Genomic DNA, 24,417 nt, shown 5'->3' on the forward strand with positions numbered 1-24,417 from the left:
CAGCATGTGATCCCGTGGGCCTTCTCAGAAATTGGGAACTTCGTGAGGAATGCAAACTAATGCAATCAATCTAATAACGATTAATTTTCTCAGAGGCACCCAAAAAAAAAACAACCAGAACAACAACAAGAAGGTGAAGGCGAAAACCTTCCAGGCGGCGACGTGTCAACCTTGACGTCGAGGCTGCGCCGCGGCTATCAGGGATTTCTCAAGGGATGTTTGTGTTGAGTGTGGCAGATAAGACAAAGAAGCAGCAGAATCTAATTTTACACAGAGACTCGGACTACAATCACATCATGTGGTCTAAATTTGTCAATTCCCCGGACAAAGGCTGACCTGTGGATCTCTGAGCTGAACTCCGTGGTGAACTATGACCTCTCCGCATCCCCCTTAAAGCCCAGCTATGGCCTCTTTAAACAAGAGCCTCTAAAGCCGCCAAAAAAGTGGTGGACGGCAAGACACACCGCGAGAACCTCAGTCAATGCAAACTCAACTCAAAGCGTGTTTTGCAAAAACTTCACGAGGAGGAGGAAAAAGATTGAGCGAGGTCTTGAATATTTCCTTTGCCAAAGAGTTACATATTACATTCTAGAGCATTCCTGATTGAATATGTGCACATTTGCATTCATTAAATTCATGAGTTCTCCCACGTCTTTGTACTTTTGCTTTGACACATTGAAGGCGACAATCTGAGCAACTGTCGCCGTTGTAGGAAAGAAGGATTTTGATAAAAGGCCAAATTCTGCAGGAAGTTCTTCTTTTCACACATGCTAAAGTGGGCCAGCGCCGCTTTGTTCACCCCCCCTCCCCCCACCGTCGACTCGCACAAGCTTTTTAGAGTTATGAACAGAGGCTGAGTGCTGAAAAGCGGGGCTGCAAAGAGTGCTACTTAATACCAAATCCTTTATTGTGCCATCCTTTGTGTGCCGTCGCGCAGCGGTTGAATAGGGCCGAGTCTTCCTGCAGGCTAAGCTCACCTTCCCTATCCTAATTCTCCCTATTGCCATTCTGATACCCATGACTGGCAGGCCAGGGAGGGGGGTAGCGAAGACAAAAAAAGCGGACCAAACATTTGAGTCAGAGAATTGCCACATGGTCCGCAGCACAGCTTGAGAAAACGTGTGCACATATTCTGTCTGTAAATAAACAAATCCTTTTCTTTTTTTTTCCAAAGCTCCTGACAGCTCCTCTCTTTCTAGTCTTCAGGATCTGGTCTATATCACTCTCAGTTCCCAAAACACTCTCTACCTTTCCTTATCTCTCTCCCAGAGCCGACTTCTCAGTCCTCCCCGCCTGTGCTGCTCCACGCTGGGCACGGGGCCCAAAACCCTGTGAGCGGCTTCACCCGCCTCCCCACCTCGCTGCCCTTTGCCATTGCTATCGCGCCGTATAAGAACCAGACCTTCTCGGACTGCACTTAGCTCGGAGGCTAACACTAACCAGCCGCAGATGTTTATGCTGGGAGAGAAGGGGCGGCAGATGCAGTCTCACTCAATAAAACTTGCATCGCTTCCACTCTGCCTTTGTCTCCCTCTTTCCCCGACTTTCTCCATCGCTCCTTCATTGTGCGTCTGTGTGCGAGGCGCCCAGGAGAGTGCTTTCGATCTGTGGGTGTAACAAGCCTTCACTCCAGCGGCCTCATTTCCACCTCTTTCAGCGCAGTGAGTCACCTGGGTTTCCCCTTTTAGGAAAAAAAAAAAAAAAAGAAAAGAAATGGGGATATTTCTATTTTTGCCCTCCTGGCAGAGACTGAGCACTGAAACTTGAGTGATTGTTATCATCGCACAGTCCTAATTTGTTTAGAGAACTTTCTTTTTCTAAAAAGTGTTTTGTGTGCAAAGCTCCCGTCATTCAGGTGAATGTTAGCACACCTGAGTCCTCTTTATTTGATGGTGAAAAAAAAAAAAGAGAGACACAACCCAAGAGTGGAATTCCAGCAGCAAGAACGGACAGGAATATCTCCTGGTAACACTCGGCAAACAAAAGTGCAACACACACATCCTTGAGAAATTGGAGAGACGAAATGGCGGAATGAAAAGACGATCAAGAGAAGACAATAAGAGAACTTTGACCCTGATCGGAAAATACAGAGGCAGTGCAGCAATGTAGCACAGAGTTGAAAGGAAATCTCTTTTTTCTTTTTTTTTTTCCATGCTCGTTTTGGCCTCTCGCAATAGTATTTCCAAAGTTAAACGCAGTCAAACCGATTCTGATCGGACAGCAATGATTTTGTACAGAGGCACGATGTGTGGTCCGATATGGCCTCATGTAGAGGGCGACAACACTAAGCAGCGCATAAACCTCTGACACTATGCTGATCTGCAGTGCCTCAGTCTTTTTTTTATTTTTAAGTTCTGGTCCGAACCAGCTGCATTTGATGCACAGAAAGTTACTTTCATGCCGTGGACGGCAAGACTCCACCGTTCTGCAGTCCGTCGCGTTAGCACGAAGGTCCCTTTCCCCCCCCCCCCCCCCCCGTGTGGTCCGAGGAGTCAAGGGTCAATATAAAGCTCATTGACTGAGGAGCATATCAGCGCCTCCTGCAGTTCCGAGGACCAAGTATGCTTTGAAATCGCACAAGTAAAAAGACTCATAAAACCCACAGAACAGCCTGTTAAACATGGCATGGCAAATCCAGGAGTGTAACTCACCAATGACTCAAAAATCCTCTGCTCGAGATTACAAACAGAGCCTGCCATTGTGATAACGACGCGTCCCTGCAGCGCGACGCGCAGGAAAGTCAACGCGTAAATTTGAAAAACATTCTGGGAAAGAGGAGCGCAGGCTTTAGCCTCTTCAACGCGATCCTTTTTGACTGATCCCTCCTAACGTACTTGTTTGTGGTCGGCTGGATAAGTTTGGTAGAGACGGGAGGTATTTTCTCAGAGAGGCTAAGACAACAATATCATTATGTGCCCAGTGGGAAGAAGCCTTCCCTGAACTTCTGACGTTTGAGTCGTCCACAGACGGGTGTTGGAGGAGGTGGCGGTGGAGGGGGCGGAGGGGCTGAGCGCCGGCATGCATATGAAACAAATAAAGGGAGTGAAAGCAATAACTGGTCAACTAGGCACACATGGCATTATGGAGGATGTGAGAGATCAGCACAAATGTCTGAGGCCCCGCGTCCAAAACTCTCAATAAATGAAACATCAACAAAAGGGAAACCAGTGGCTTTTCCTGCACTTAACAAAAACATCTGATGTGTATTATTTTCTGACTGCGGAGGAACAACCTGCCTTTTGTTTTTGGAAACGGACTCAGTTTCCGCTGTGCTGTACTGTTGTGCTGATTAACAAAAGACTCGGAGGGAGGCGGACAGAAGAGCTCTGCAACAACAACAAAAAGTGACCGCTTTCTAGTGGATGAAGTGGAGCGTCAGAGCTTCGACTGGAGGCAGTTGAAACATGTGTCGCTACTCCCCCCTAGTGGCCAAACAATACATAAACTACAGGGAACAATTAAAAGGATCACATCTAAGCACTGGGAAGTGAACGTAAAATGTAAAGACAGATTTAAAAGTAACTGAATTTGGCATTGCATGATTGCATACACATGTGGGTATTATGTAACTACAAACTATAATTGTTAAATGATACTTAAATTGTATTTCCTTTCACATACCAGCTGTTTGGATTCACATAGAGTACAATAACACCTTCTTAAATAAGTGTCTTGACCATTTCCTCCATTCTGCAGAAACACATTTGGTGATCCGAGAGCTAAACATAAAAGCGCTGCATAATATTAATCAAACACAAATCTGAACTGTTAATTAACCCTTGTGTTGTCTTGCGGGTCAAAAGTGACCCATTACCATGTGCAGCTGTAGAAAAAATACCTTAAACTATCATTTTCCAACTTTAGAAAAAGTGATACTTTGTTTTTGTGTATGTTTCTATGTGGGCTGTACACCACTAGGGTACTGGGATTGTCTTATGGGTCATTTTTGACCCGTGATTTATAAAAGCATCTAAACACCAGAAAAAAGTTCAAAGGCCACACACACACACACACACACACACACACACACACACACACACACACACACACACACACACACACACACCAAAGAAACTGGATTGATGTACGAATTGAACATGCATTTGACCTGCATGTGCACTCTTGATCTGCAGCTAACCCCGCACCAAACAAAACAAAAAACAATCAGAGACATAAAAACAAAATTCAGTACAGAGGATATAAAGCAGACCTGGGCAAAGCACGGCCCGCGGGCCACATCCGGCCCGCTGCGTGTCCCTGTCCGGCCCGCATGCAACCTGTCATAAATTACATGACATACCGGGCGATCGCAAAGATAGTTTAGCTCGGTCAAATGCAGAGAGAGAGATAGTTTAGCACGATCCACCTCCACCCCCCTCAATGAAACTTTCCCGGGACCCCCCCAGGACCTCTCAACCCACCTCGACCCCGTTAACAAAACTGTCTCGGGACTTTAGCACAGAAATTGTTCGCAGAGTCAAGCTACTTTTGTTGTTTTGTTGTTTTGTTGTGTTATGAGTGAAGTATTTTTATAATTCACTTCCTAAAAAATATAGAATAGAAGATAAACTGTTGACAAAAAAGTTCCAGATTGTTGACTGTTTTCCCCCTTTGAATATAATTATGATACAAGTATTATAATTAAGTAATGACTTCACATTTATATAATGGCAATAATAAACATTAACTATGTAAAAGAGAACATTTGGTTTGTGGTTAAAAAAAAAAAAAGTGTAATGTTCACTGGTGGATCGTCTTTTTGTATTGTGAAAATACAAAAAATAAATGATAGAAAATAACTTAAATTGGGTTTAAACAGGTTGTTTCATCATACAAAATAGATTCTGCATTTAAAATTCAATTAAATTGCTTTATTTTGGGGATTTGGTAGAGCAGGTCATTTTTGACCCGTAGGACAAGGGGAGTAAACAGAATGTTAAGATCACACAAGGGTTAAAATCCTGCGAGTTTTGCATGGTCAAACATTTCATTTCACATTACAAAGAGACACATTTTCATGACATGGTGATTGTTTAGAAATGACATCACCTCACCTTGGTGGCATATTTTTGGATGAGACGCTATACAGATTCTTATATTGCAACAATGGTGTACAAAAGTTTGTAGGATGTTCCAGATGCATACTTAGAGAAATTCACTTGTATAAAGGAAAGGTAACCATCCAAGCGACAAACTATTTCAAACTACATTCCAAAATAAAAATAAAAACCAAGAAAAATAAAGTACATTCCTATTAAGACCAATACGTGTCAGGGTCACTCACCTTAATGACGAATTTAACAGGAGCCATCTTGGTCGTCAAAAAGACGTTTTAGTTCACCTACAAAAAAGTAATAATGAATGAAAAACGGGAAATAAAGAGCAACGCTCTTGTCCTAGAAGTAAACGTCAACACTTCGTATACAGCGGGGGGAAATTGTTATTTGTTCACCAACTCCTGATTTGAAAGACGTTTATAAGCTCGACAATGTTACGATATTTGTCTTTGCTATACAGTATCATTTAGTTATTCTCTCTAGAATCAAACAGGTGACGAATGAGAACTCACCCAGTTTATGTTATTAGAAATAGCTACTTTTTGACGTAATACAAAAATGGTTTAAAATCAAAACTTTTTGAAGCGGTGGGGTTTGCAAAAAAAAAAAAAACACGGGACAGACGATAGTTCTAGCGTTTAGCTAAACATTCAAAATCACACAATGCATGAATTACATAATTTAAATAAACCTTAAACCGCCAACGGATTCAAACGAGTGTTAAAAATGCAGGGCTGCGGAAGATGATCTCACATCCTGTTTGTAATTTAGTTTTTTGTTGTTGTTGTTTTTAACTAATAATTGAAAAGGAGAAGAAGTTAATCAATTCAAAAGCGGTAAAGCAAACGATCGTCACTGTTTTTGAAACAAATAATTCAATATATAGTGTATGACAGGAATTCACAGCGGTAAAACAAATGCACCAGGACTACAAATCAATGCGACTGCACATCCGAAAGGCCCCACCCACCACCAAAGTCATGCCTGAAACCTTGGAATTGGTTTTCTTTTAAGGAAGCCAGGTAATAATGTGTACAAAAGACCAGCAATAAAATATACACAACATTTGAATGCTAATATTTTAGGACAGTTATAGGAAAATATATGTACTATGGATTTTACGCTTCCAATAACATTTCCAGACTGGTAAAAATTAAACTGCACATCGTAAAGGACCCCACCAGGACCTCACGCTGTGGCTGTTACTATGGAAACCACAGGGGTTTGGAGATAGTCCATTTTAATTCCAACACATTCAATAGCAAAATACAGGGAATAAATATTTTTACGATAAACATTTTTACTTAATTTCATTAGATTGTCTTCGGTCAACATTTTTGTGGCTTATTCAACGTAAAATAATTCAAAATATTTTCTTAATGCGTTATTTTCTGTCAGGCAATGGCACTGGATTGCAAACATAGTCATGACGAAAGGACTTGGCGTTTTGTTGAATTTGAACGCACAAGTAAAATAAATAAATAAATATTGGTTTAATTCTATCTCGAGAGACACTGCTTTCCCTCCAGTAATGTTTTCTTTAGCAGAGCAATGTCTCGACTCGTTAAAAAAGCTGCATCTCAGTGTACGGACGTACCCCTGGACAACGCCGACATCTCCGAGAAACTCCGCTTATTTTCACAGCTTGTGAGATCGTGCTTTGGACCGACGGGAAGGCTTAAACAAATCCACAACAACATCGGAGGGAACGTTGTAACAACCTCAGTCTCATCCGTTCTTCTTCCGGCGATCTCCTCTTCGCAGCCGCTCATCAATCTGATAAAAACCTCCATATGTAATCACGTGTCTCGTCACAGCGATTGTGGATTGTTCGCTGCTGTTTTTTGCCTGTCTCTCATTGAGCATGCCAAACAGTCTGGTCTGAGACGTCGTGTTTCTATTGACGTGTATAAACACACGCTGGCTTTGTGCACTGGGTACCTTCAGCGGGAAGACTGCGGCTGTAAGGTGAAGCTGGACTTCAACAGCAGCCGCAACCTGGTCACGTTAGCCAGCAGCGTCATCTCCAGCAAACCAGCATGTGTGCTCACAAAGCCAGAGGTACTTCACGTCAGCAGGCTGTGTGTGCAAGCGTTTCTGCTGACCGTTCCATGCAACCACCCAGGGACAGTCACACTTGGCGACGTCGTGACTGTGTCCGTTGAGGGTCCGTCTGTGGACAACTCTGCGGTTTTTTCGGGCTTGATGGTGGAGTTGCCTGATGCTTCTTGTCCCCGTCAGACCAACAGCCCACATTTAAGTCCGTTGCGCACAGTGTTGCTCACTGCATCACTCGCTGGAGACCTTTGCGAATTAGGAGATGGGAACATAGAGGTGGCCCTGGGCGTTGACACAGACTCCCAGGTTCTGGATCGACTCCTGGAGCTGGGCCAGCAGGTGGTCAGAGATGAGGTGAAGCTCTTTGTGTGCCAGAAGGTTATTCATCCGGTCCTGCAGCAGTACTTGAGGAGTCATGGTGTCATAGTGGTCGAAAGAGTGGGACTCGCCCTCATGGAACCACTTTCTCAGTTGACAGGTAGCTCTTTTACCCTCGAGGCCCTTTCTCTATCATTATAGGACATTGTTGGAACGTAATGGACAACATTTTTGTCCACCTGCACAGGTGCCCAACCTGTGGCTGCAGTACACACCACGATCCCATCCAGAGCGTACGGAAAGGTGAGGGACGTGAGTGTCCGGCAGTTCGGATCCAAGAAAATGCTACATTTACACTCGGTTACGGAATCAACGATCTGCACACGGATTCTGTGCCACAGGAACGAGACCATGCTGAGTGAGCTGAAGGTGAGATAAAGGGAGGAAGGCAGAAACGTTCAACTGTGCTGCATCTATCAGCAGCCACCCAGCTTATCCAGCCCCCAATAAATACATGATATTGGTTGCCTGTGCACCACAGTGCACCTTGACAATGTTTTGTAACAAGTCTATGTGCCTTGTGCCTTGCAAATAGCCCAAGAATGAAAAAAGTCCATAATTTAGTTTTGTTTTTAGCAAGTGTATTCGAAAATACAGTCTTTTGAATCATCCATTTGTGAAGTCATAAAGGGCACTGATACCTTTCCCAGGTCAGTGACCACACTCTTAGCCACTTGCTTTTGGGAGAGTTGAGATCACATGGTTTCCATGTTTTGGTCCCCTTCTAAACAGTTTAATCAGAGAGCATTAACCACATTGCTAAACATGTAATTTTCTGGGAATATAAAGACTATTTTTCCACAATCAAGTCTGAGTTATTTGTCTATTACAATCTGAAATTAAAAGATAAAGATCTTAAAATGTGTATGATATGAATCTTTTACAAAGCAGGGTTAGAAGATTGTGTTATTATTAGTCATAGTTTATTTATTTTCTGCTACAGGTGGTGTGCCAGAAGACAGAACAGGTTTTGAGGCTCACCCTAAGGGAACCCTCTGCCCTACTCGGAAGCGGGTGCACCGAGACCCACTTAGCTGCTTATGTCAGAAATAAGGTGAGGAATGGTGCTCTTTAAATCAATCAATCGTTACCAGCTCTGAATATTTTTACACCAGCCTGTTCTGTTTTATTTTTTGGTTTGTTTGTTTTTTACAGAGCGTGGGTGACCTCGCAGAGACAGCGCAGGCACTGGGGTGCTCCCAGACTGAGTGCCTCCGCGCTGTGGAAGGATTCTGCCGCTCTCTGGAGTCCGTTGCTGTGGCGCTGGAGCACAACGGGGGCAGTTCCTTAATGGACTTGACCCACGGCCACCACTGGAGCCTGCCAGCGGGGGTCGTGCCCGATGACCCGAGTGTTGGCTCGAGCACCTGCGGCTGCGGACTTGTAAAAAGTAGTCCGAGTAAACGGTGGACGTATCTGAACACCAACTCCTCGCAGTTCTCCCCAGAACCTCTGACTGTCTGCGTTGATCTGCAGCCACGTGTGCTTGACTCCTTCACTGCAAAGCTCACTGCTTTACAAGTTGCCGTTGAAACTGCCAATCTTGCCCTAGACGTGCAATACATCATCAGAGATGTCAACTAGTTTCAGTCTCATCAAGCAACTCTGATTTTGTATTCATATGCCTCCACCTTCTTTTTTTAAGCAGTAACATCTCAGCTAATTGCGTCTGGAACTTTTGACATGGTCGAAAATTAAATGTAAAATGCCAGTGAATGTCCTGTAAACATTGTCATTCACAATGTCTGGCTACTTATCACCGGTGTTGCTGTTGTGGGTCAATATAGGTCAGAGGCAGGAAGTAATGAAGCACAAATACTTTACTTAAGTAGATTTTTCAGGTCTGTACTTTACTTGAGTACTTTCTACTCCTTTCACCGGAAAAGAATACTCGTGTTTGAAAAAAAACAATGAACATAGTTATTATAGTTTTTGTTGCTCGAAGTGGAGGCGTTTTGTAGTTCAATGTAAAAGTTGATCATGTTTTAGAGTGAGATTATTTAGGAATACCTCAGGGTCACTGTTCAGTACATTTTAATTATTTAAAAGTGTAAAGTGTAAGTGTTTTATGAAAAAAAATGTATTGTTTCATTAATGGCAAAATGTGCAAATATATATATTTTTCCTGGTTTTAACTTAAGAGCATTTAATAATCTCTTACTTTGTCTTGAGTAAAGAATCAATACAGAATTTGAATACTTTCTCCACCTCTGCTATATAGGTTTTTTTGAATTTACAACCAACTACTAATGCTAAATAATTATATAGTGTATAAAATAGACTATACAGTATAAGTATATACAGTCTATTATATAGATCTCTCTCTATATATGCAATATATATATATATATATATATATATGTATATACATATATTTATATACATATATATATATATATATATATATATATATATATATATACATATGTATATATATATGTATATATATATATATATATATATATATTTATATATATACATATATATATATGTATATATATATATATATATATATATATATATATATATACATATATATATATATATATATATATATATATATATATATATATATATACATAAATAGTGAATAGAGTAAATATATTGTACAAATTGTTCTATTTGTAGAACATCATATTAAATTGCTGTCCACATTCTGGACCTGCACTATGCAGAAAAATGTAAAATATAGGACGTTAAATACTTTGTCCTTTTAAGGTTATGGGAGAACATCTTGCGTGTTACATCTTACACGTTCTCTTTTTTCGTTCTTTCCCCACAGGCGATGTAAATGGGTCTTAGTGCAAAGATAAATGGAAATGGACAATAAAGAGGGGGAGAATGTTGGTCGGGGAACAGCTAATGTAAAACTTCTGTTCTAGAATGTTTCAGGGTATAAGTATTCACACCAGGTGAATGTCATCTGTACTTCAAAACCACTGGACAGCAGCATCAGCCGCACATCGTGATCAGGAAAGCTTCTTTGGCCACAGGATTCATCTAAAAACTGTAAGTAATCTGGATTTCAAGTCAATTTGGAGTCAAGGAGACGTGATGGATTATTCAGTTTGTTTGCGGCAAACACTAGTCAGAAAGCCCCTGATATTGGTGGGTTATCAGATAATAGATTTAAGAATGCATGGCTGGTTTAATGCAAGATTGTCTAAATGAAGATAACTAAGTTGATAGCTAGCCTGTTTTTAAGGTGAGCAGCTTGTATACTTTACAAGTTACTATTGGTCTTGTGCTGAAATGCTGAGAAATCAATGCAATGTGTTGACCTAACATAAATGGTGCCACGTTCACAGCACCATCTTTGGTGAAATGGTGGTAATAGTATTTCCTGCGTGTGTCTTCAAAAACAGATCACATTCTGCTCGCCGGGTTCCCGCCTAAAGTTGTTTCTACAGCAAGTGGCACCAAGTGAAAAGTTGAAACCGCATCTGCCCCACCCGGAAATGTCTCCCAAGAAGAAGTCAGACATCGGCACGCACATGTTGGAGGGGATGGAGTGGAGGCAGGTGTCGTCCACGCTTGAGGCCGCCTTCTCCGAAATGCTGGATGACCCAGACGCGTCCACACCTAAACCTCCCCCCCCGACTCCTGTCACTGTGGTGCCGGAGTCTGGCGGCGGCGGCGGTGGCTGCCATCAGTCAGTCAACCAACTGAGCGGAGGCTGCTGTGCCTTCGTTCCCCTCCGAGCACCTGCACCTCACTACTTCAATGAGGCGGTAGCTCCAAATGTTTTCATGGGCCACTCTGCTCCCATGGTGGACCAGGGCCTGATGTACAGTCAGCACCCCATGTGGTCATGTGTCATGTACAACCAGGAAGTTGGTTACAACCCACCACTTGTAAGTTGCCACGTAAGGTTTCAGTGCATTTTATCATGAGAATTTTATCCTGTTTTATTTTTTACTAGATTGCTTTTATGTTGTTGGCAGCGTGGCAGTGATGGACCTCGTTCGCAAGCAGCCATGTTGTAGATTAAAAGCTGTTGACCTGAGGATTCACCTCACTGTACAATATTCACTTTGTTATGCACCGCCATGTTACATTTGTCAAACAGAACCCCACTTAAAAATGTGTTGGTTGTTTGAATGTGACAAAACTTTCCTGCAATTATTAAAAAAAACAAAAACAAAAAAATATATTATGGAAAAAATAAATACTAACAAAAAAGAAGTTACACAACTCAGTCATTACTCATGCAACACTATAGCCTTATTTGCATAGAACTTTGCAAATAAAGTTCTATAGTAGGGAAAATTACATAACACACTTAAAACAGTTTATAAAATGCTTCATACAATGCTAATAAAGACATGATAATTAATGCAAAATGACATTCAAATGAAATGACTACAATAAATGAACAGAACAAAGTCAGGCTGAACAAATCAAACATAAAACACAAGACCTCATGTACCTCATGTATATATATATATATATGTATATATATATATATATATATATATATATATATATATATATATATAATATATATATCAAAGACGGGTTTAGGGCACAAAAAAACTCTTTAGTTAGCAATTCAAAGTAAGGTTCTCTTTATGTAAGAAGAGGCTTAAATGCTTTCGTAATGAAGGTCTGACTTGGATGTCATTTCTTTGATTTCTCCTGTGTTTTCACAGCTGTTTGTTACATGACTGTAAAGTTATGCAGTTTATATAAGTCATGGCTCCATTACTGTCTTTTCCAGTACAACAACGTGCCAGTGGTCATGCTGCCTGCAAGTCCCGACCCCAGCCTGCATCCTGTCGGATACATGTGAGGAAGAGACACAGAAAAAATATATATATTCATAAATAAATTGCCAAATCTTGTTAGTATCTAAATAAACTATAACAATCAAGCTCTTATGATCACTTGTCTTTGCAGGAACGGACAGGTGTTTTACAAGATTCCGACAGGTGCCTTTGTTCCACCCGACTACCCTGCTCGTCAGACCTGTGTGTTCTATCCAAAGTGAGTTGAGTTTACTTTTGCCTTACAGGGGCTGCGTTCACAAGCCCTTTGTCACCCACTGCTCTTCTTTGCAGTTTGGCGCAGCATCTCAGCCAGCAGGAGGAAACGCAGCCTTACGTCAAGAAGCCACTGAACGCCTTCATGATATTCAGGAAAGAGCAGAGGCCCATTGTGATGGCCGAGCAGAAGATCAGGGACAGCGCCACGGTCAACGCAATCGTGGGCCAGAAGGTACAATAACAACAATGTGTGTGATTGGGTGTGTGCTCACACTGCATGTCATACATTTAATCTAAATTTCTCACAAGACATTTGAGCATTTAACTTTTTTTTCTACTGGAAACAGATGCACTTGTGAAATTTTTGTTTATGTTTTTGTACATGGGCCATTCTACAGAATTGGGGCAAAGTCAAGAGTTGGAGACATCTTGAAAAAAAATGTGTATTTTCCCCAAAACGTTTCATGTATGTTAATAGTATGATATCCAAGGTACACATTTCTAATTTTTGTACACTAAGTCCTCATTTTGTTTTTTCAGAAAGATTTGGAATATTTTTCCTCTCCCAAAATTTGTCACTACCGAAACACAATGATATATCAAAGAAAAAGAAGGGTTGTATTGCTATATTAAGATTTTGCTTACATCTACCTGGTAAATGTATTTTTTGTAAATTTTATTTTTCAAAATTCACAATTTTATAAGTAACCATATAATTTTAAAACATTTTTCAAGCGTGTTTTATCAAAATCAGATTTTGAATCCAACCTTTCTTCGCAAAGGGCATAAAGTTGATCATAATGATTATAATGATGACAAATTTAAGAATTCATTAGTTTTAATACAGATTGAACCAAACACCATCGAAATAACTTTGTTGATCATTCAATATACATGTTTCCATAGTGACAATACTGTTTTGGTAGTGACCACAATATCTTGTTTGTCACAGTTAAATAATACTGTCATCATTTTATGTCAATGAAGATAACTAATAACTCATAAATCCATATTGATTGTTATCTATCTGATTAGAATTTCATGAAGAGATTGATGATTATGTTAATTATTGTTGATGAATGTGCTGTTTGTTATTAAAAGAAATAATAATTAAAAAAAAAAGCAATATAGTCACATGCTCCTTTCCCAGTGTTTTTAATCAACCGCCATGTGTAAGCAACATTGTGAGTGCAAGCACCGACAGTGTGTTGTTGTCTCCACCCAGTGGAAGCGTCTGACCAAAGAGGAGCAGGACAGATACTACAAAGAGGCTGAAAAAGAAAAACGTCTCCATGCGCTGCGACACCCGGACTGGTCCCCCAAATACAACTATGTCCGTGCACAGCACAATCACACACCATAGCAATGTAAAAGATCAAGTTTTTAGAACTAACGTCAAACTCTCTTATTTGTTTTTTTCAGGGCAAAAGCAAAGTGAAGAATCGAAAGAATACCCGCAAGGCCCACAAAGGTGATGTGAGTGAGGTTTGGTTTTGTTTGTTTAATGTGAATTTTAGTAAATGTCATTGGAGGCAAACCTTTGTCTGTGAATGATCCATCAAAATCTGGGTTTGAACTGAGTGAAATTCAGAAGTTGTCTTGTCAGCTTCAGTTTTTCGTTAAAGGTTTTTCTGTTCATTAAGATACCGCTGGGCGTTGTTAGGCAAGGGCAAGGCTACGCACAGAGAAATTAATTTAAAATCAATAAATAAATAAATAGCAATCCCATACTACTAAACCTACTCAAAAAGGAATAAGAGGAATGAGATAGAGATAATAAACTGAGAGCAATAATGTTTTTTGGTTTGGTACGGAGGATTAAAAGTTCCATATTAGGTATGTTGTCCACGATGCATCTCTGATGTGCGATAAAATGCACAGCTCTGCAAGTTGGCCCTTTGTGATGTCATAAGGCATGCTCATACCTCTTCCAAGATAGTGAAAACACTCCCAAGCCAGGGTTTGTTCCTGCTGTTCGTAGTTTTTGCCAGAGGCTGTAAACATGATGGGGCTAAACATGGCCACACATTTTCTAGAACCAAAGGGAATTTAGCACTAAAGTGTCAGTTTTGTATTTTTCTTTTCTTTTTCAGAGCCAACCACGAATGTGAGATCAAGTACTCCACAGGACAAAGTCATATGATGCTGAAGGATCATCCCACTCTGCAACTTCACCGATTCCACCATATGCATCCCTTCGCCGATTCCACCATATGCATCCCTTCCAGTTATTTTGAACAATGTAAATATGTAAATAGTAATAGACCATGTCCAGCTGCTACTACCACTAACAAATTGTAATGCAATGCTAAGTTTGGGTTACTGGTAGAACTGAGGTTGAGTGAGAATGAAAACATTGCTAAAAGTGTTTCTGATGCACACTGCAGGCTTTCTCTAAAAAGCAAACAAAAATAAACTGCAAACTTGAACAGCTCGTGCAAGATGAAAACATTCTGTCCTGGGTGGAGTCATTTACTGTATATACAGGTTATCAGAGCCATCATACTTATCCTAACATGAACTCACATTGGTCTTTTAGTTTACTTTTTTTGAAACTACAGCTGTGTGATAAGCATTCCAGTATTATGCAAACTCATCAGTTTTCCAACAATGATTAAACAAACTCCCCATAAATGACGAAAGTCCACCATTTATTTTTTTTTCTTGCAAATGGGCCTCTTGTAATGTCACAAACAGCACCAGGACCTCCCAGGTCGAGTGTTTGATCCATCTTGAGACTTCCATCTTCTTGTTTCAGTTTTGTAAATATAGTGATAAATATGCTGCGTTTTATGTTTTTATAGAACCGTGGAGGGTTTGCCATCTTTTGCTGACCATGTGAGGCTGCTCAACTGGAGTCCAGGCTTAAAAATAAACATCGAAAAATAGGTCAAATGGGACCGTTAAAGATTATGGCCTTTCAATAGTTTCTACGTCCTCTATATTGTATGAGGCAATAGCGAGATTCTCAGCTCTTCGTTTCTTGAAAGCAAAATAAGTACCCACATTTTACACTTGTGTGCCAGAACACCTTGTGAATATATATTCCCATTAAACATACATTTCTTTAGAATGGCATACCTTAGCTAGAATTACTATTTCAGTTATTTTCAACGTGGCACACTGCTGCTGCTGCTACAGGTAGGCATCTAAACTGTAAATTAAAACCAGATGAACATCCTATTTTTAAACATCTTATACCGAGGTTCGCACTGCATATGTGCACACGTCTTATTGGGTTTCTCCAGCAGACATAATGACTGGGGAGGAATTAATATAGACTCATCAGAAAACTAGACACACCTTATAACAATGCATTGTGAGTCAAAAGCCCAAAGACCAGACAACAAGACACAAGTTGTTTTTCAGTACATTTTACTTGGTTTGTAACATGAATCCATGGCCTTTAACTCAAGAGCCTTTTGGGATGTTTTGTCAGTGGAACCTGAGATCAAAAGAACTCCATTCAGGGAGTAGTTAAGTTGTATATATTTTTTTTTAGGTTTATGATGTCTAAGTTCCTATCCACTAAAAAAAACAATAATACAAAAAACAACTCCTAAAAGACAAATAAAGCTCTGTAAACAGAAAAAAAATGAACAGTGTTAAGGTTCAGCCTTTGTCTCTTTTATAGGAATGAGGTGAGGTGGGTGGAAGTGGGGGGGGGGGGGGGGGGGGGGGACAGAACACCGCTCCCTGCTGGAGAAAGCAGATAACAGTTGGTGCCATTTTATAGACTTCTGCTGGGTGGGATGAAGACACCGCTGGGCGTTAGGCAAGGGCAAGGGTACACACAGAGAAATTAATAAAAAAAAAAAATAATAATAATAATAACGCTTTCAAATACATGACTAAATAATAATAGTAATGCTCCCATACGTGCAACAGTGTTAAAAAGGCACAATAGCACAGTGTGTCATGCTTTACCCTTAAATGAGTGGCAAGTCTGTGTCAGGGTGGTTTGGTCGACCACGGCAGCCTGACACCAAAGTGGAGCATCTCTTGTGGTGAGAGGCCAGATGTTGGAGGGCTGCATCTCTCAGGGTGGGAACACTGGACTCGAGTCAGTGATGTTCAGATGCCGACTGGCAGGCAGGCATTGTTTGCTGCAGCGCCATTAATATCAAGGGCTTTGCATTCAGCACTCGTGATTTTGCTTTTAGATTGAGGGAGGTTTTTTTTGTTTGTTTTTTACACATACACACACTCTGATTACAGCCTTCCTCACTTTCCCTAAGAGTTGTTTCCACTAAACTAAAACAAGGAGCGACGTCTCACTTTTAAAACTACAATATTCGGACTTATCAGAACCAAAACGTGACGTTGAGCCAATATTAAATATCGGGGGATACCCAGTTTCTTTGTCTTCTTTTACAGCCGCACTCTCTGTGTCTGAAAAGACCACGGTCACAGGAGTGAACCTAAAGAGAACCTTCACAAGCGAAGGGAGGCGAAAGTAAACCACAAGACTTTAAAGGGCCAAAAAAGAAAACCGTCCCGTCAGCATCGCCGTAAACAGATCCCAGTTTGTGCTGACCGCCTGCTGAGCCGAAGAAAGTCTTTGCTCGGGACTCCCACATAATTCACAGACTATGTAATCCATGTAGTGGTGTAAAAGACATGAGGTGTCAGGGGTCGATTTTCAGCTCTGATTATCGATTCTCTAGTTAAAAATCTCACTCTCTCAACACGTCTAGAATGCTACAGGGGAGCAATTGAAATCGAGCTGATGTCTGTGCTAATTTATCAATGGGGGCGGGGGGCTTCAGAGTGGTACTGGCAGTGTCAAGACCCAATGGGAGTCCCTCCACAATGTGAAGAAGATCTAAGCTAGTTCTGGCTACGGCACTGGGACAGCTAGCTGGTGTGATAGCTACGTTATTAGCGTCACAAAAGTGATGCAGCTGTTAAAAGTTTAAAGGAGAATGGAAAGACCGAGCACCCTACAGTGTACGTAGCGCACGCAAGTGTGTCCACGTAACAGTGACGTAGCCAAAACTGCTGGTTAAAGCAAAGCTCATCAGGGGGATTTGCCCTCCCACAGCGCGAGGACGCGAACGGGGTCTTGACAGGCAACACTGCAACTGTTCAACTGAACACACTACATGAGGATATACCATCACATCTACTAAACCTACTCAAAAAGGAATAGAGGAATTTAAGTATCAGGAAAGGGATAATAAACAGAGCAATAATGTTTTTTTGGTTCGGTACGGAGAGGATTAAAGGTTCCATATTACGCATGTCGTCCACTATGCGTCTCTGCCGTGCGGGAAAATGCACAGCTCTGCGAGTCGGCCCTTTGTGATGTCACAAAGGACACTCATCCCTCTTCCACGTTAGTGACAAGCCAGGGTCTGTTCCTACTGTTGGGGACCAACTCGCTGTTGCCTTGTTGTTGTCCAGTTTTAGTAGGCAAGCTAAAAGCAGGTGTTTTTGCCAGAGGCTGTAAACATAGGGCTGAACATGGCGTTTTCTAGGGATCTACAGAGTGTTTGGGAGAGGCTACAAAATCCAGGATGGAAGATAAAGATCTAACCGGGGATACAATATGGAACCTTTAAGTGAAACTTGCTAGGTGAAGCCCTTTTCTTTGCAATCTTCGCAATAATGTAGTTTGTTGTTGTTCAAGGTCGCATGTAGCCTGAAGCAGTCTTATTACGCATTTTATGGCATCTGGCAACATTTCAAAATTCTCCATTGAGATGTGCAGATTAGTTTTCATTCTTTTCTTTTTTTTAAGGGAAAAAAAATTATATGAGCTGACTGATGGCCAGGTGTGCAAGTGGAAAGACTGCAGTTTTACATATATATATATATATATTTATTTATTTTTTATCTCAGAGGAAAAAAGAGAGATAAGAAGGATGACAATCATCCTGGCAAAAGAGCAAACTTGTTGAACTAGCATTCATTCTTCCCACCTCTTTCCTCTAACCACTTGGTTCTCTGTGATCTCAAAACCGACCGCGCTTCAAACACGCTGTTCCAACCGGGGGCACTGAGACACGCTTCAAACCGGGTGGAGAAAAGCAAATGACAAGAGTTCAGAGGAAAGAGACAGAGAAAGAAGACTGTATTGGCTTTGAGTGTCTAGGTCCTTCCTGCAAATAGTGGATCTAACAAGGGGTGGTTTGGGGGGGGGGGGGGGTTTGTCTGGGTCGGGTTATGGCGGTACACAGTAAGGGCAGGGTGACGGCGCTGTGGTGGCCTCAATGGTCAACCTCAATGGACGACGAGGGCTCCGGCAGCATAACTCACGGAGCTGTCGGTCAAGAGCCTGCACTCGCTCGACTGGGCATAGTTCAGGAAAGAGAAGTTCATTTCATAGCCCGACTTCCTCAATTCGGCTGCGGCCTGCGGAATAGGGAACAGGGAAGGGCGTCCGTTTAGTCACCAGTTCACGCCACACTGCGAGCTATGCATGATACATGAGGCAGAATTAGTTGGAATTCTAGCAGACCTACAACAACGGTTACTCTGATCAGCAAATCATATGTATGTATGTATGCATGTATGTATGTATGTATGCATGTACAAACATATACATACATACATATATGTCTGTGTATATACACAGACATACACACAAATACTGCATATATGTATATATACATACAGACTCACATATATATATATATATATGTGTATATATAATATACTGTGTATATACACACATATATATATTTACATACATACATACATTCATACATGTAAGGAAAAGATCGTATTTTTTACGCATTTGTTTTCCATGTTTTACCCTCATAAGAAAAGCAAATAGACAAAACAGTTTATTTGGTCTGGGAAATGTCTGTGGCACAATCCAGCCGGTACAAAGACGAGGCCACACCCAGAAGGAGCCGATAGGAATTTTAATTGCCAACTGCATTAGCTTGCGGTTTCACAGATTGTGTTTATATCTCGCGGTACCTAAATCACCCAAACAAACTGTCTCCACAATGTGATCCACAGAATATTCCTGGCCCTGTTTAGACGTTTCTTTTGTGACTCACCGTCATCATCATCTGCTGAAGCAGTGAGCTCTGAACACAACAACGCGTTTTAAGCACAAGCTGTTTTGGAGTTCGATGGGGTGAACGTGCCGAGTATAACAGTGGCACTAACACCTGATGAGGCTGTTGTGTTATGGCGCTTACATTGAGCAGCACTCCGATGGGATGGCGTCCACAGATGGTGTTGCGGTACTTCTTTAGGTAGTTGGTGAAGGACGTCGGATCCAGCTGTTCTATAATTCCCATGCCCTTGGGAGACAAGGAGACAATGTCAGAAACAGGAAACAGAGAAGACACACACTCATCAGCCACTTTAGGTATGTGGATGTGGTGAGGAAGACCTGCTGAAATTCAAAGCTAGCATCAGAATGAGGAAGAGAGGTGATTTTAAGAGACATGTTTGTTGGTGCCAGACAGGCTGGTCTGAGTATTTCACAAGCAGCTCAACAACTGGGATTTTCACCAGGGAAAGTGGCCGCTGAGCGCATGAAGACAATAACATTCCATGTCTTGGATTTTGTTTGTGATATTTTGTTTCTCTGCGCAGGCATTTCAATTGGTTTGCTCCGGCTTATTTACTTTTATTGGCCCTTTTTACAGCCTACGTCATCAAAGGTTACTGCGCACATTGTTCTAGTAAAGTGATACTTTTACGACTGCGGCGCTACTATTCAGCCAGGTGGATTCATAAGAGAAAGAGTAGACTACAAATTTTAACGTCTTCTTCCCACCAAAGTTACTTAACGCAGCCGACTTCTGCTGCCACAATGTGTGTATGAGGGTCTACACACGAGAGAGGTTGGCAACTGAGCACGTGTTGTATTTAAAATGCATGACATCCATGTAATTTGTCTGTTTATGTGAAGGGCATATTCAGTCACAAGCACAGTCACACTTTGCCTGTGCTTTGCAATAATTATAAAAGGGGGTACGCTATACACTTATAGTAGTGGTTACCGTTTTGTCGAGGTGTTCAATTGACCTGCAGATCTCGCCTTGAGATTCATCATAGTATGTGTAGTGGAACCGATGACCTTGGAGGGAGAAAAACAAAACAGTGAACCGTTGAGTCCAAGCAGTGCTGTTAACTTCAAGAGCGACTGATCTAACAGGGTGCTGCTTAAAAAGCAGGACTTTTCTAATTATAAAAGTGTCTCTTTATTTGGGTTACGTACCCCAGTGGCAAAAGTCGGATGAGATAATGAAGAGGTTTGAAGGGTCAGCCAGGTACTTGCTGAGAAGTTTCCCGTACTCAATCTCCTTATTCTCACTCAGGGCACCCACAAGCACGGGGACGATGCTAAATTCGTCTTTGCGGCTGCAAGGAAGAAGAAGAAGGAAAAAAAAAAAAAAAAAAAAAGACACTCATGTCACATCAAGTCATTGAAGGTCCTGACAAAAGGCATCAACAAAAAGCAAACTGAAAAGAAAATGAGAAAACTCCAGCCAAGTGTGATGCAGCACTGATGATCCGAGGATCTCCTTGTTATGATTCATTTTTTTCTTGGTTAACAAACCAAACCCCTGGTCCCATAATGCAAGCTGCCGCTCAATCCAGCCAACTTAACAGAAGGCTTTGTCAATAATACATAGCAGACATTCCAAATGCTCCACCGTCACGTCACAGTGCTTTGCCGAACGTGAAGAAATGAAATGATGGAGACGCATGAGCAGAAGCAGGACCTGCCCTTGCCTCTTGCTTTAACATGATTTATTTTTTTTATTTTTTTTTAATTCTTATACCCCAGAGATGCTGTATTTAAGTGAGTGGGGTCAATGCTCTCTTTCCTGTGAAAAGGCACATTTTTTCACCTGCCAGCATATGACAGACAAAACACTGACAGCAAAGAGCAATGACATCATCAAGAGAAAACAGGACACTGTGCAGTAGACAAAAACGTAGACTTTACCTCTCCATGGCTTTAGCAGTGTAAGGCAAGTGCATTTCAATACTGTGCTCCCCCTCGTCTGTCTGCATGCTAATGCGATCAAACAACCCAGTTTTCCAGAGTTCAGCATAGACTGTAAAACAGAGGCAAGTGTCACTTTAATTCTTACACATTACATCATTTCTTAAGCATTTCCAAACAGAGAAAATGTTGCCTTGTGGATCTCCTTCATCTAAGAAGTCAAGAAATGCTTGCGCTATGCTCGTGAAGGCGCCAGTCCCATAATGTGACATTCACACTCAAAAACAATAAAGCAATTGTTCTGAACGCAATCTTCTAGAATGGAAGAAGAGACTGTTCTTTTTGTCGCACCTTAATTTCCTCAATGCTTATGGGCCAAGGGTCACGAGAACTTAACAATTCAATACAGTGTTTATCTTTTATCTGGGTCATGATTTTATTCATTTGGTTAATTGATGCTAGCCAATATGCTCTGATAATAATTCAGTAAAAACACAAGAAAGATATATATATCAAACTATTTCTGCCCTGCACCGCCTTATTTTTTTTACTACATAAAATGTGTTATGCGTATTGGTATGGGAAAACGACTCTGAATTCCATTTTCCTTACTAACATTTGCGGCTGGGCGCTCCATGCATTGTGTTCCTTTTGTGTTATTACACCCCTCATACCATACAATAGAGCATATGTAAGCAATTACAAAGAAGTGGCATATTGACACAGACAGTCCAACATTCCGGAACATAACAAAATACCTTTCTGGTCAATTTTCAGGTCATAGAGAGGTGTTCTATAGGTTTCTGCAGGTGACAGGCCACAGCAGGAGAGGTGCACGTGGTGTGAAGGTCCCAGGATGAAGACCCTGCGACTGAAGGGCAACACAACGTCTCACTCGCGCTATTCAACAACAACAACAAAAAAAAAAAAACACTGCCAGCGCTACATTCTGCAACCAATTTTGAACATCTGGTCGCTCCGCGGGGCAAATAGAAGATGAAAAACAGTCAGACAAAGCATTTTTTTGAATAGGGGCATAAAATTGAATGACTTACGTAACCGAGGGGTCAACCTGCTTGTAGGCATGTGCAGCGCACGCACCACAGTAGGTGTAGCCAGCGTGCCTTCAAATAAGAACACATTGCTTTAGAATGGAGATGCACTTTCCAATGCGTTTGACTGCATTTTTTTATTTTCTCTCCATGCGTCAGTGTGAGCTTACGGCGCAATTATTGCTCTAGCAGGTCTGACCCTGGACTGTGCTTTAGACAGCCAGTCTTCTAGCTGTGCATTCAGCTGGGATCCTGAAAACATAATAAAGTAAAAGCAAAAAAAAAAAAAAAAATAGTCAATTAAAAAAAAAAAGAAGGCAAAACCTGTGATTCATGAGTTCATATGTGTATTTGCTCCCGCATAACCCAGAAAGATGGAATTACAATGTAAGCCATCACCTAACATGAACAAAAAAACACTCCTAATCATATGACACAACAAACAAAGATCACAGTTTGTACAGTAAGTCAGTGTTAATGGTTGGAACATGGAATCCTAAATGGCACGAGTCGTCTCAAAAGTTGCGTTAACAACACGGGTAATTTGAGGACATGAAAAACAGCTGCTGACAGCTCTTCCTAAACTGGCTAATTGCTGTGCGGTGCGGAGAAGTACCGGTAAGCCAAAGGGGGCAAAGCAAACGTAAAAAGCAGGAAAACAGGATGAACTGCTGTGTTTAACAACAAGTAACTAGCTGCGAGCTGCTAATTAAAATGGGGGAAGGGGTGCAACATGAACCTTAAAATTTCGGCCTGGCCCAACCCAGTCCTTTGTTTGACGACACAGGGTTACTTTTTGCACGTAACTGAATCATGTCTGCGGTCAGGAACACAACAACATCACGCCAGCGGAAGAAGTTTCACGCTTAAAAAAAAAAAGAAAGAAAGACAGAAAAATAGTTGCTGGCGTGCTGTTTTTAGGGACGCATCCCGTCTAGCCAGATAGCCGGTAGGCCACGAAGTTCTGCGATATTAGCAAAGTTGGCGAAAATACATTTAAAAGATCCCAAACGTGATTGTGCGCAATAAACAGAGATGCCCAAAAACCGGTAAATCTGTGTGGAATCGTTCCCTTGGAAAAATCAGTGCAAAACGCTGAGTAAGCTCGACGCGACCATGCACCAAATAGGATAACGGCGGATAGGGTCTATAATAGCGAATGTTAGCCACTTAGCAGAGTTTTCAGGTGGCCGAACGCCATCGGTTCAACGCATGCCCGTATGCAGTGGCGAGTAATAAATGTGACGGGGGTGTCAGACAAAAACACGGCTTTTGGCGAGTCTAACCAGCCAATAACGCGAAAGGCACATACACCAATGAAAGAAAAAACAGCTCTAGCAAGTAGCGTGCTACGGCTGTATTAACAGTTACCTGACGCAGAGTACCAGGTCCCGGAGTGACTTGCTTCTCTGCATAACCCTCGGTTCGACATCTTGCTTCCCAAGCCGCCTATCTTGGTTTTCTTGGCTCTTGGTAGGCGATTAAAGTGAATTTGACGACGATCGCCTGATCAAACCTGGACAAGACGCGTGCTAGCTAGCGTCAAGTTGGTTGTAGAGACAAAGAGCAGTTCTGATAGAGAGACAGTCAGCTGGGCTATCGGTGGAGCTAGTATGTTACAGACGTAGGGACGTTGTCGTCTAATGAGTAACCCGGAGAGAGATTCGCTGGGAGCGGTCTAATGCAAATCAGCAAAAGCACAAAGCACTTGACAGTTGTGCTTGACAGTTTAAAAAAAAAAAAAAAAAAATCCAGGATACAGCCGTAGAACCTAGGGCAAGAGCTGTCACAATCAGAAACGGAGGATTACTTGTCAGTCGAAGCAGGTAAGGGACGTCTGTAAAACGGGTATCATGGTGACGTCAGATTTCTTGATTCGTTCTTTGGTTAAACAACAAAACATGATTGGTGGAGAAATTTAAGGGGCGTGGTCATGGATCAGTCGATTGACGATTTCCAATTGA

The 24,417-nt window shown here is 41.6% G+C and overlaps 4 protein-coding genes across 6 annotated transcripts in view; 2 read left to right on the plus strand and 2 right to left on the minus strand.

The window, feature by feature from the left end:
• slx4ip (SLX4 interacting protein) overlaps positions 1-5,404 on the minus strand; it is a 33,729-nt gene extending 28,325 nt beyond the window's left edge. The window contains 1 exon segment of the mRNA XM_076018919.1: positions 5,285-5,404. Coding sequence (XP_075875034.1) covers positions 5,285-5,311 — 27 coding nt within the window. The 5' untranslated portion in view covers positions 5,312-5,404.
• Positions 5,405-6,275: 871 nt separating this feature from the next.
• Positions 6,276-9,499, plus strand: mkks (MKKS centrosomal shuttling protein). The gene is made up of 4 exons (XM_076018921.1): positions 6,276-7,593; positions 7,681-7,862; positions 8,437-8,547; positions 8,649-9,499. Exons 1-4 carry the CDS (start codon positions 6,609-6,611, stop codon positions 9,075-9,077), a joined length of 1,707 nt encoding a protein of 568 aa, XP_075875036.1. The 5' UTR covers positions 6,276-6,608; the 3' UTR covers positions 9,078-9,499.
• A 922-nt stretch (positions 9,500-10,421) lies between these two features.
• LOC142883761 (transcription factor 7-like 1-D) lies at positions 10,422-14,706 on the plus strand. Of its 3 annotated transcripts, none has more exons than XM_076018922.1 (8): positions 10,422-10,502; positions 10,859-11,347; positions 12,214-12,281; positions 12,393-12,479; positions 12,554-12,710; positions 13,704-13,811; positions 13,901-13,958; positions 14,572-14,704. In XM_076018922.1, exons 2-8 carry the CDS (start codon positions 10,952-10,954, stop codon positions 14,619-14,621), a joined length of 924 nt encoding a protein of 307 aa, XP_075875037.1. In that variant the 5' UTR covers positions 10,422-10,502; positions 10,859-10,951; the 3' UTR covers positions 14,622-14,704. The 3 variants fall into 3 exon arrangements, with proteins under 3 accessions (XP_075875037.1, XP_075875038.1, XP_075875039.1); XM_076018923.1 differs by having other exon boundaries at positions 10,424-10,502; positions 13,901-13,949; positions 14,572-14,706; XM_076018924.1 differs by having other exon boundaries at positions 10,431-10,506.
• Positions 14,707-15,836: 1,130 nt separating this feature from the next.
• memo1 (mediator of cell motility 1) lies at positions 15,837-24,202 on the minus strand. Its single transcript, XM_076018926.1, has 9 exons — positions 23,825-24,202; positions 22,624-22,705; positions 22,457-22,525; positions 22,160-22,272; positions 21,402-21,513; positions 20,667-20,809; positions 20,449-20,525; positions 19,636-19,740; positions 15,837-18,835 (listed from the first exon to the last, which is right to left on the minus strand). The coding sequence occupies exons 1-9, from the start codon at positions 23,883-23,885 to the stop codon at positions 18,704-18,706; spliced, it is 894 nt and encodes a 297-aa protein (XP_075875041.1). The 5' UTR covers positions 23,886-24,202; the 3' UTR covers positions 15,837-18,703.
• Between the last annotated feature and the right edge of the window lie 215 nt (positions 24,203-24,417).

The sequence above is a fragment of the Nelusetta ayraudi genome, unplaced genomic scaffold (assembly GCF_046127955.1).
Source record: "Nelusetta ayraudi isolate G7.1 ecotype Tasmania unplaced genomic scaffold, CSIRO-AGI_Nayr_v1 ptg000008l, whole genome shotgun sequence".
Lineage (NCBI taxonomy): Eukaryota > Metazoa > Chordata > Actinopteri > Tetraodontiformes > Monacanthidae > Nelusetta > Nelusetta ayraudi.

Excerpts from the sequence above, each read along its gene's own strand:
- memo1 (XM_076018926.1), bottom strand. The coding sequence starts at position 23,885 with ATGTCGAACCGAGGGTTATGCAGAGAAGCAAGTCACTCCGGGACCTGG. Across the intron at positions 20,526-20,666 it reads ATCCGACTTTTGCCACTGGG|GTCATCGGTTCCACTACACA; the intron begins GTACGTAACCCA and ends TCTCCCTCCAAG. Across the intron at positions 18,836-19,635 it reads CCATCGGAGTGCTGCTCAAT|GCCGCAGCCGAATTGAGGAA; the intron begins GTAAGCGCCATA and ends CCTATTCCGCAG.
- LOC142883761 (XM_076018922.1), top strand. The coding sequence starts at position 10,952 with ATGTCTCCCAAGAAGAAGTCAGACATCGGCACGCACATGTTGGAGGGG. Across the intron at positions 11,348-12,213 it reads TTGGTTACAACCCACCACTT|TACAACAACGTGCCAGTGGT; the intron begins GTAAGTTGCCAC and ends TGTCTTTTCCAG. Across the intron at positions 13,812-13,900 it reads GGTCCCCCAAATACAACTAT|GGCAAAAGCAAAGTGAAGAA; the intron begins GTCCGTGCACAG and ends TGTTTTTTTCAG.
- mkks (XM_076018921.1), top strand. The coding sequence starts at position 6,609 with ATGTCTCGACTCGTTAAAAAAGCTGCATCTCAGTGTACGGACGTACCC. Across the intron at positions 7,594-7,680 it reads ACCACTTTCTCAGTTGACAG|GTGCCCAACCTGTGGCTGCA; the intron begins GTAGCTCTTTTA and ends CCACCTGCACAG. Across the intron at positions 7,863-8,436 it reads CCATGCTGAGTGAGCTGAAG|GTGGTGTGCCAGAAGACAGA; the intron begins GTGAGATAAAGG and ends TTTCTGCTACAG.